The 11,638-nt window shown below is 38.7% G+C and overlaps 1 protein-coding gene across 1 annotated transcript; it reads right to left on the bottom strand.

Annotated features, from left to right (window-relative positions):
• Positions 1 to 295: 295 nt before the first annotated feature.
• On the bottom strand, positions 296 to 10,060 carry LAMC1_34 (Laminin subunit gamma-1). Its single transcript, XM_051217157.1, has 2 exons — positions 9,613 to 10,060; positions 296 to 9,569 (listed from the first exon to the last, which is right to left on the bottom strand). Exon 2 carries the CDS (start codon positions 3,779 to 3,781, stop codon positions 3,377 to 3,379), a length of 405 nt encoding a protein of 134 aa, XP_051065800.1. The 5' UTR covers positions 3,782 to 9,569; positions 9,613 to 10,060; the 3' UTR covers positions 296 to 3,376.
• Between the last annotated feature and the right edge of the window lie 1,578 nt (positions 10,061 to 11,638).

Genomic DNA, 11,638 nt, shown 5'->3' with positions numbered 1-11,638 from the left:
TACATCTATCATTCCATATGGGAATACACCAATGGAAACGAATAAAGGGCGTCAGTGAATCGTAAAGTGTTGCGAAATGTTTAGACAGAAGGTAATGAAAAAACTATTTATCACCTATTCCTCCAGTTAGATCAATTTGAGTAGAATATCAATGTTAAAGCAATTCATGTTCCTGAACACTATCATTGAACATTCCTTATGGCAGTGAAACATGCGGTATTTGATTTTTATCGGAACATTGATGTCACTTTTTTTTAATATGGAATATTTTGAGGTATTATGTCACATAATTTGCGTGGTTTTCAAACGATGAGCTTAAATATTTCCGTATTTTGATTTTTCAGTCCCGTGGTTTGTCATACTTATTTTTCTTCAATATGCGTTAGTAACTAACCATACTGATTTACTTGAAACATCCTAGAAGAATAGATCACTTAGTTCTGAATGAGTTATAGGTTTTACTAGATTCATATGAACATTGTAGTATAGGAGTTACTTTGAATGTTTATTAGAACATTTTAGTGATGAATGAAAAGCTCATATGTATTTGATAGTTGAATGTACGAGACAATTGAAGCTAGACCAGCGAGGAATACGTGGATTCATTGAACGACTGATTCGTTCTAATGTGGTATTCCCAGTTGGGCACATTCACGATCCGGCCTCCTGAGATTCGAACACAGGACGAGTCGGACTTGCTTCAATAATGCTCCACAATGGATATATTTTTCCAAAGTTACACAGAGCTGTAATGTAACATTTTAGCACAATGTGTGATTACGTAACAGAGAGAATTTCAAGTTGACATTAGTGGGCACAAATAAAGATCAAAACAATAAATCTCCCATTTAATAACTATTCTAATGACAATGATACTTTTCATATGTTCTTCATCTAGGTAAAGTAATCAACACTGAAGATGGATAACAATTATTGAAATCACTTTATACACGTTACATAGTTATCCATTAGGACAAAAATAAACACATGAAATCAGTTTGCACACAAACAAACAAGTTTTTGATTGATCCCATATTAAGTCAACAACAACCACAAAAGCCAGAAGGTTCTCTTCAATCCAGTGTTCAAATTCAATGTTCTGTTAATTGGAACTGGAATATAGAACTTTCAGTCTTGTTGACATTAATGATATCCGTATTGATTGATAAAGTCGAAAAGAATATGGTATATAATAATATAGATGCCAATGCATAATTTGGATATAAGAGAAGATATCTTGATTTGCCAACAGTTAAATAACTTAGAAATATTGTGAACTGTAAAATAAATAACACATTGAAGATTGTAGTAATGTGAATGCTTGACTTGACGATTCTATCTAAATTAGATGCACCATTGAAATCCTAGAAACACTGCCGGTCATTTTGTCGTATTATGGAACTCTTCATAGTACACAACCATAAACATGCGGCCTCAGTTATCTAGTAGTTAAGTGTTCACGTGTGGGATCGTAGGTCCTAGTTTGGAGTTCTGTGTTTGCGATCGTAGATGAGTACTGTTAAAGAGCTTCATACGAGGGCGAAACGACTATTCAGTGCTTCCATGTTTTCAATAGTTATCTATTCTAGATCGACTCATGAATTTAACTGTTTAAAACATTCATCAATTTGGATTTCGTATGCATAATTCGATGACCAAATTAGAATAAGTGATAATATTTCTTGTGTAATTTCTTATGTAAGAAATATTATCGAAAATGACATGAGTAGAGATCTGCAACTGAAATTATAAGTGAAGTTTATTTAATATTGTTTACTTGAATCTTATCATTGATGTTTACGACTGTATTTGATCAGTCTCTCTTTTTAGTGAAATATCTGCATTATGCGAGGATTGTCTCGATATTGCCTCACTTCACAAGTATTACAAGCGAAGATGAATAGTGTTTGGTAGTGGAATCCAGGACACACCCAGGCAAGTGGCTATCAGGGTTCGAGTCTCCAAGTGAACCCAACTCTGTGATGTAGGTACATACGACTGTTGAACCCTGTTGCAATTTAAAGCAATCCTTCCCTTATTTATAAGTTCCGATAGAGTAATGAGAATACGGAGTTGATCGGAAAAATGTGATGTATTCACGCTATACATTTCGATCGAGATCATCAAACGATTGATATTAGACCACAATTGGAGATCCTGGAAGCATTGGAAAACAGTTTTGTCTTATTGTGGAACTACTCAGCAGTGCGTATCCCCTATCCCGCATGCACCATTCGAACCTTAGGTCTTGCTCGCGAACGCTTACTCTCTATTCCACTGACCTGGTATGTAACGGTGTAAATGTCTAACTTCTATCGATCAATGAATGGTTGCACAACACATCATCCATTGTCTGAATTAGATACCTATCTCTATCAGACACGTGTTCGACTCCATTAGTTATTACAGCTTGTCATCAAAACCACATATCACTCAGAATATCGATGTCTGTTCACATTGAACCATATCATGTGTGAGTCATTTTCAGTAGAAACCTCAATAAGGCAATGTAGAATTCATTTGAGACAAACAGTTCACTTTTACTTCAAAATGATTATTCTATCAACAAAAAATGAACATCAATTTAACTCACAATGAACAATAGTATTTGCGCACCTATGTAAACACCGATCGTATAATACTGAAAACAAGAAGATGATTCAGTGAATTCACTTCGACAATTCAACATCACATTTTTATTAAACAATACTCAAACATGACTGTATGTGATTAAGTCAGTTTGTACATTTGGAAGACAAATCAATTCAATCGCTTTTATCTCATATCGGATTAGGTGAATTTGATTCACCTCTCTTTATTTTACCTTGTGGAGAGTGGGACATATCTGCATATATTGATGCCAGGGTTTGTTCTATATCAGCTTGAACTAATACTCACTTACATACTTACTTACTTACTTACTTACACACGCCTGTTACTCCTAATGGGGCATGGGCCGACGACTAGCATTCTCCAACACACTCTGTTCTGGACCTTCTTTTTTAATGCCATCCAATTCTTGTTAGTTTTTCTCACGTCTATCTCCATTTCCCGGCGTTATATATTCTCTGGTCTTACTCTTTATCTTTGACCTTGAGGATTCCATGTGAGGGCTTGTCTTGTGACGCAGTTGAGTGCTTTTTTCAATGTGTGTCCTATCCACTTCCAGCACTTCTTCCTGATTTCTTCCTCCACTGGGATCTGGTTTGTTCTCTCCCACAGTAGGTTGTTGCTCATAGTGTCCGACCAACGGATCCGAAGTATTTTGCGAAGATAGCTGTTAATAAACACCTGTATATTTTGTATGATGGCTTTCGTAGTTCTCCAAGTATCCACTCCATACAGTAGAACTGTCTTGACATTTGTATTGAAAATTCTAACCTTGTTGTTGGTTGGGTTGTTTTGATTTCCATATGTCCTTCAGTTGTAAATATACTGCTCTTGCTATACCGATCTGCGCGTTCACATCTGCATCAAATCCACCATGTTCATCAATGATACTGCCCAAATATGTAAATGTTTTTACATCTTCTAAAGCTTCTCTGTCAATTGTGATTCGATTGATGCATGTTGTGTTGTATCGGAGAATCTTGCTTTTCCCTTCGTGTATATTGAGACCTACTGCTGCTGAGGCTGCTGCTATACTGGTCGCCATATCCTGCGTTTGTTGTTGCGTTTGGGTTAGAAGGGCCAGATCATTTGAGGAGTCTAGATTGTCCAACTGCATCTTAGATGTCCATTGTATCCCGTGCTTCCCTTCAGATGTTGACGTCCTCATCATCCATTCGATCACCCAGAGAAAGAGAAAGGTTGAGAGTAAGCAACCTTGCCTGACACCGGTCTTTACTTCGAACGACTTTGTCAACTATCCTCCATGCACGATCTTGCAGTTTAATCCATCATGGGAATTCTGTATGATATTGAGTATCTTCTGAGGGACGCCGTAGTGTCGAAGAAGCTTTCATAGTGTTGTTCTGTCCACGCTATCAAATGCGTTTTCGTAGTCGATGAAGTTGATGTAGAGTGATTAATTCCATTCAATTGATTGTTCCACAATGATCCGTAGAGTTGCGATTTGGTCTGTACACGATCTATCCTTACGGAATCCTGCCTGTTGGTCACGAAGTTGGGCGTCTACGCAGTCGTTCATCCTGTTTACCAATACCCTGTTGGATACTTTTCCCGGTGTTGAGAGAAGAGTGATGCCCCTGTAGTTATCACAGTTGCTGAGATATTTTGACCAGAAGTCCTCCTTTCCAGTCTGTTGGTCATTGTTCCCCATCCCAAATCTTATTGAAGAGAATGCGGAGTATCCTTGCACTTGCCGCTACGTCTGCTTTTAGTGCCTCTGCTGGTATGTTATCCGGTCCTGCTGCTTTGCCACTCTTGATTTGTCTGATGGCCATGCTGATTTCTTCAATTGTTGGTTGGCCAACATTGATTCGGAGGTCCGTGGGTGCTGCTTCGATGTTGGGTGGGTTCAGTGGAGCTGGTCGATTCAAGAGTTCTTTGAAGTGTTCTACCCACCTGTTTTGTTGCTCTTCAATGTTGGTGATTACCTCGCCTTCCTTGCTTTTCACTGGTCGTTCTGTTTTACGGTTTACAGTTTCTTTGTCGCGTCATTCAGTTGTCTCATGTTTCCTTCTCTTACAGTTTTTTCCGCCGTCATTGCTAAATCTTCCACATATTAAAGTTTGCCGGTTCTGATGCTTCTCTGCACTTGCTTGTTTACTTCTACGTATTCAGCTTGTGCCTTGGCTTTCTCTGCTCTTGTTCGTCTGGTATTGATTGCTGCCTTCATGTTTCTCATTTCTTGAATCTTATCCAGCGTATCAACAGTGACCCATTCCTTGTGATGGTGCTTCTTGTGGCCCAGAACCTCGTGGCATATTGAACTGATTGTCTCTATGACCCCCTTCTAGTTGCTCTCCACAGTAGTTGCTTCTCCACTGAGTAGATCATGAAACGCCTGGCACTTATTGCTGAGGATTATCTTGAATTTGTTGAGTTTGTCAGTATACTGAAGCAAAGCCGTATTGAAAGTTTGTGATACTGTTCTCCCCGTTGTCCAGCGCTTCTTCAGTTTCGACTTCATCTTGGCGACCAGCAAGTGCTGATCTGATGCTATATCAGCTCCTCTCTTGTTTCTCACGTACTCAATCTTCCTACTGAACTTTTTATTGATGCAAATATGGTTGATTTGGTTTTGCGTGGTGGGATTCGGTGAGGTCCATGTGGTTGTGTGAATTTGTTTATGGGGAACATAGTGCCGCCTATGACCAGTTTATTGAAGGCAAATAGGTTTGCAAATCTCTCACCATCTTCTTTCCGTTCTCCCAGTCCGTGTCTTCCCACGACGTCTTCATAACCGGTGTTGTCCGTTCCAACCTTGGCATTTAAATCTCCCATCAAAATGGTCAAATTATTTGTTGAGAACTTCTCGATGATTGACTCCAGCCTATCGTAGAGTTGATCCTTAGCGTATTCATTGTGGTCGTCGGTAGGCTCATAGTATTGGGTGACGTTCATTTAAATGCGCTCTTTCATTGTTTAGAAGGAGGCTTTGATGATCTTTGGTCCATGAGATTCCCATGACTTGAATGACTGGTCTACCTCAAATCTTGGATTGAAAACAATGTAAATGGATTACTCATGAATAGGATGGATGTTGTGCTTTTATTAAAGTTACAGAAACGTTTACAGCACCTATGCTAATAAGGGTGCTATGAATCGCATATTCCTCTAACTAGTGTATTTGGTATAAACATGTTACGTATGCTAGTTAGGGGAAAGCTGTTGTGATACTCTTTGGTTCTGATACATTTCTTCAAAGGCTAATTTATTCATTGTAGTATGTAAACTGTGTGTTCACGTAGGCCCTTTACGTTCAGTGTTATACCAGAGAGATGATCATAAACATTCTTCAAAATGAACGTAATATCTACTCGTGATACGAAAGTGAAGATACTCAATCGTTCAAAGATGACTACTTGACATATAAGAAACATACATGCTTTGCAGCAGGATATCCAACGATGAAAAACTACAATTTATCCACTAATGGACAGAATCATTTATGGATTTGTTCTTTATTCTCTTGCTAAACAACTCCTCACTCTTATACCATCTCAATGTTTATCATAATTTTGTTTTGTTCAAATCAACACCTCCTTCTGATAATGTGGTCAACTACCCAAACCGGGTGACAGGTCTGCCATCTCAAGGATAAGACTACAGAACTACATTATATCAATCACAAGAACCGAATACCCTGCATATCATCTCAATTTACAAGTTCAGCTAACATAACACTATGGACTTTTGATCGATTTCACTCAGGATTCAAATGTTAACAGATGTTGGTTACTTACTAAATAGATTACAGTGAACAGTTTAGGGTTTAGAACTATCAAAGAATATGATGGTGAACATTCCTCATTATTGTGAAAGTAAACTAGATTCAATCAGGTTAATGTTATTTAGAAATCAAATAATTTAGTTCACCAGAATACCTTGTAATCTTTCCAAAAACTTAGCACAACCGCGACTATCACAATGACAACAGATATAACCGAAAATGATATTAAAATACTCATTAATTGATCTGCCAAATCTGTTTTAATCGCTGCACCAATCAGTAATCCACATGTGAATAATACCAAACTGATTACAAAGACTACAAATTTGACAATAGCCTCTAACTGTGCATTCCAAACTCCGAATGCTGTTGCCATGCAGATAGACTGAAAATGAGAAAGAATTTTATAGTTCCAATAGAATACATATTCATTCATATGTGCTAGTATTGTATATGAATGCTGACAGTAATGTTTACTGAAGCTATAAATTCATTTTCCGAAAATGACTATTTTAAGTTTGACACAATTAGTCCACTTACTATTTATTTACTTGAACACATAAATATTGGTACAAAGGGCACCGAATACATATTCACCATATATTTCACTTGTTTTGTGTGAGGGTTGTGATACTGCAGGACTGCCGAAACTGAAGAAGGTGGTTTTCTCATGGAACCACACTCGGGGCCTTCAACCTAAGAGTTAAATCCACAAGGCAGTGGAGCAACATTGGAAGATGCAGCCTCATGCTGGCCGGTGACCATCGATTAGCTCATACACCTCTGGATCCGAAAATGACTATTTCAAATTTGACATAATTAGTTTACTTACTATTTATTTATTTGAAAACATAAATATTGGTACAAAGGGGCGCAGAATACATATTCACCATACATTTAACTTGATTTGTGTCGGGGTTACAATACTGCCTTCAACCTGAAGGTTGGATCCACAACGCAATGGAAGAACATCGGGAGATGCAGCCTCATGCTAGCCGGTGAACAACGATTGGTTCATACGCCGATCGTTCTCTCTGGATCCTGTAGCCCATGGGACTTCGAATTCACCTGCCAACTATGTGAGATCAAAAGGGCATTTGACTTCGTCCTCTCAATTTTGTAGACAACTCCCGCGCCTCGAGAAGGCAGTGAGTAGAGTTTCACCAGCATAGGCTTTATATGCGTGGCCATGTGAGAGAAAATCGAGAGAATGAGCTGAAATGTCTGGCATATCTATCGCAACAGATCGACGATTTAAATCAACTTGTAGATCAGTCAGGATTTCGCTGTCGCAAGCCTCTTCGGTGTCATCACAACCAGTCACATCGGATTACTATCTTAAAGCTGTACCCTTACTCTCATTTACACACCTTTTAATATATTGAATTATATTAAACAGACTAACAAAGTAAATGTGAAAAGATTATCAGAAATTCTTACATAAATAATTACAAGCGCCACATTCAGTGGATAGTTCTCATTTATCTTCTTCACGAGAGCAATCAATAAGGTTATCACACATGCAACTAAACTACAAAATAAAACAGAAATATCTGTTGAGCATAACATGATTAACTCTGACTGTAGCTCTTGTAGGGCTCATCCCGATCTGAATTCCGGGATAAGAAGGTTGTGCGTGGAATCGGCAACCCTATCCTGTAGAAAACAACTTTGCTACAAGAAAACGATAACCAGAATAAACCTCCGATCTCAAGCAAAAATTATGATGACTCATGATGGGAGTCGACATCCATCGGAATTCACGAGGCCGATGTTTGTTCTAACAATCAGAACAGCAATTTTTAGGTTACATTATTGAATGGCTTATTGTTGTCAGTACCACTAGAAAATGGCATGTTCACGTCTGATGTGATTTCAATTGTACTAAATATATTCTGCACTGTGTTCTTTGTACTAATTAATCTTGAGTTAATTTCGTCAGGCTCATTTACTTACACTGAAGAAGTGGCTTATATTGGGTGACGGAACATCAAAATTTCGATTTTTCCACTCATTGTTTGGGATAATAATAACAATAATATTACACTTTCTAGCCAATGTTCAATTTATTTGAAACTATCCAGTTCATCCTTGACATAAATACATCGTAATCATTCTACCTAGATAATAATTATCATTGATGATTGATTGAATTCACTTAGTATTGTTATTTCCTTGTATCTTCCCATTGATGTTTAGCATTTCAATTGATCAGTCTCTTATTGCGATGTGTGCTTACTGTGAGCACTTCATCGATATTGCCTTAATTCACAAGCATTGTAAGCAAAGATGGATGGTGGCTAGTAGTGGAATTCAGTTTGACGCGCGTTTCGTCCTATTTGAGAGTGATCAGTTCGGTGTACCTTCATACAAGTGTTGATGTTCAATCTGGGACTCGAGCCCAGAATCACTCTCTTTACACGTTATTGCGTTATTCATTTAGCTACTTAGACTTGATGGCGCGATGTTACGCACGGTATGTACATATACATATATCCTGCTACCACTGAGTGAGCAATGCAGTTGTTTAAAAACGGGAACAAGGTAAGGATGGCAAAGCAATCGATAAAGTAGTGAAACTTCATCAGGTGAGATGGCAGGGATATGTGTTACGCATGCATATGCGTAAAAGACATCGGATACGTCGGTCAACAAAAAGACCAGTGGGGGAAGAAATCAGGAAGAAGTGCTGGAAGTGGATGGGACACAGATTGAGGAAAGCACCACAATGCATCACAAGGCAAGTCTTCACTCGGAATCCTCAATTCTAAGGAGAAGAGGTAGATCAATGAACACATTACGCCGAGTAACGGAGACAAATATGAAAACAATGAACAAGAACTAGAAGGGAAGGCACAGAACAGAGTGGATTGGAGAATGCTGGTCGGCAGCCTTTACTCAATTGGGAGTAACAAGAGTTAGTAAGTAAATAGATAACCCTGTAATTAATCAAAATGTTAAATCACCATCTTATATTCAAGTGAATTGTTGAACGAAGATAATGAATGATTTGTAATATAAAAATGACATAACATACAGCAATAAACCAACAATAACGGATGGTATCAATTGCTCGCCACTTTGACCAACCATCCCACTACATAAAGACGATTATTATTATCATTATTATTAGTTGTTTAAATTACAGTAATGACGAGAGCATTATGATGACAAATGATACTGATATTTGTACTGTAACAAGTATAAGCACCTATCATTGTGAATGATTTCATTATTAATAAAGCATAATCTACTGTTTTGGTATATGTGGATACAACCGTTATACGATCATCATGTTGCATAATATTCATCACATTGATTCCTTCAATGTTCTTCATTCCAAGGTATTCAACCATAGCATGCATTACTTCCAATGTGGTTTCCTAGAATAAACAATAAATTGCCGTATGGAAGTATCATCATAAACATGATTTATCACTGAATATTCTGTATTCAACGAGAGAACGAGTAGGTAAATTCTTTCATTTGTTTACTCTGAAGAGGTAGCTTACGTTGTCGCGAAGCGTCAGAAGTATGATTTTCTTACTCATTGAGACAGTCGTATGTACTTGAATATGAGATTGCAGAACATATTAGTAAAGTGAATACTTCATTTACAAAATGGTAATCGATTGTCTTCAACCTGACACAAATGATGAACTCTTTATGTCTATGGAAATTATTTTTCTCGCTTCGAAAAACAATCAATTGATTCAAATTATTATCATTACAATTATTGTCATTATTAATACTATTATTATTATTACTATTATTGTCATTATTATTATTATTATTATTATTATTTTCCACATTATTCACCCTCTTTTATACTTATACAGCAGCTCGTCTTTGGTGGAAATTCGACTCTATCTAAACGTTCTCGAGTCACTGTCCGGTTGTAAATTGTATGTTACCACCGAATACGAGAACTGAAGCAGTTTTTCTGAAACCACGTGCACCATTCAAACTGGCTGCCTTCAACGTTCGCACATTTATGCAGGTCGGACAACAGATAGAGCTGGCTATGTCTTTGGAAAGTCTTAATATTGATGTTTGTTGTCTATCCGAGACCCGTATTCAAGACTCTGGCGAAGTACTACAAATTCGATCTCCATCTGTCGCTTCAAAAAGCTTGTTTTACGTGCGCTTATCCGGGGACCCTGTGGCATCTTCGTCTGGTCTTGCTGGCGTTGGTGTCGCACTAAGCGCTAGAGCTGAGGCAGCACTAGTCGATTGGATCCCCATTAACAGTCGGTTATGTGCTGTTAGATTAGAAAGTTCCATCAAAGTGAGAAGAAATCGGCGCGAGAAACGATGTCTTTTCGTCATCTCCGCCTATGCTCCGACAGATTGCAGCCCGGATGCAATCACGGATGAGTTTTACCACCAGTTATCTATTCTTCTCCAGAAAGTGCGTTCGACAGATATTGTAGTACTAGCCGGAGACTTGAATGCTCAGGTCGGGCGTCTAGGCACAGAAGAGAGTCGTTTAGGTGGCCGATGGGGACTCGTTGGTCGCAGGTCAGATAACGGGGACCGTCTATTGCAACTTTGCACAGACCACAACCTGTTTTTAACTCCGCCTGTAGCTCTTCTAGAGTTACTGCCGGTCCCAAGCCCGGGTAAAGGAGGAGGGTTGGGCATGGGGTTAACGTCCCCATCCCGTAGAAAACTAACTCGCTAAAAAAACGCTTACCGGAAAAAATAATTCAAACCATTTTAACTCTGCCCTGAGAGTTGGAAGGTCTTCATTTAGAAGAATTATGACGCTTCATGGTGAAAGCCGAGTTCCTTCGGAAGCCACGAGGCCGATGCCCCTTCTAACAACCAGAGCAAAAATTTTTATAGGTACATGGAACGTTCGAACAATGTGGGAAACCGGGAAGACCAGCCAAATAGCAACGGAAATGAGGAGATACAACTTGGCAGTACTGGGAATCAGCGAAACCCACTGGACCCAAGCTGGACAGAAAAGGCTAGCTACGGGAGAGATGCTGCTATACTCCGGTCACGAAGAGGAAAATGCTCCACACACTCAGGGAGTTGCTCTAATGCTGTCCAAAGTAGCACGAAATGCACTTGTAGGATGGGAATCCCACGGATCCAGAATCATCAAAGCATCATTCAAAACAAAGAAGGAGGGGATCTTAATGAATATTATCCAATGTTATGCACCCACCAATGATAGCAACGACGACATTAAAGATCAATTCTACGAGCGGCTGCAGTCAATCATAGAGAAATGCTCAAGAAAGGACCTCACCATTCTGATGGGAGATC

Source organism: Schistosoma haematobium, chromosome 6, assembly GCF_000699445.3.
Source record: "Schistosoma haematobium chromosome 6, whole genome shotgun sequence".
Classification (NCBI taxonomy): Eukaryota; Metazoa; Platyhelminthes; class Trematoda; order Strigeidida; family Schistosomatidae; genus Schistosoma; species Schistosoma haematobium.
This window is presented reverse-complemented; position numbering and strand designations above follow the sequence as displayed.

Coding starts and splice junctions, on each gene's coding strand:
- LAMC1_34 (XM_051217157.1), bottom strand. CDS start 3,781: ATGATGAGGACGTCAACATCTGAAGGGAAGCACGGGATACAATGGACA.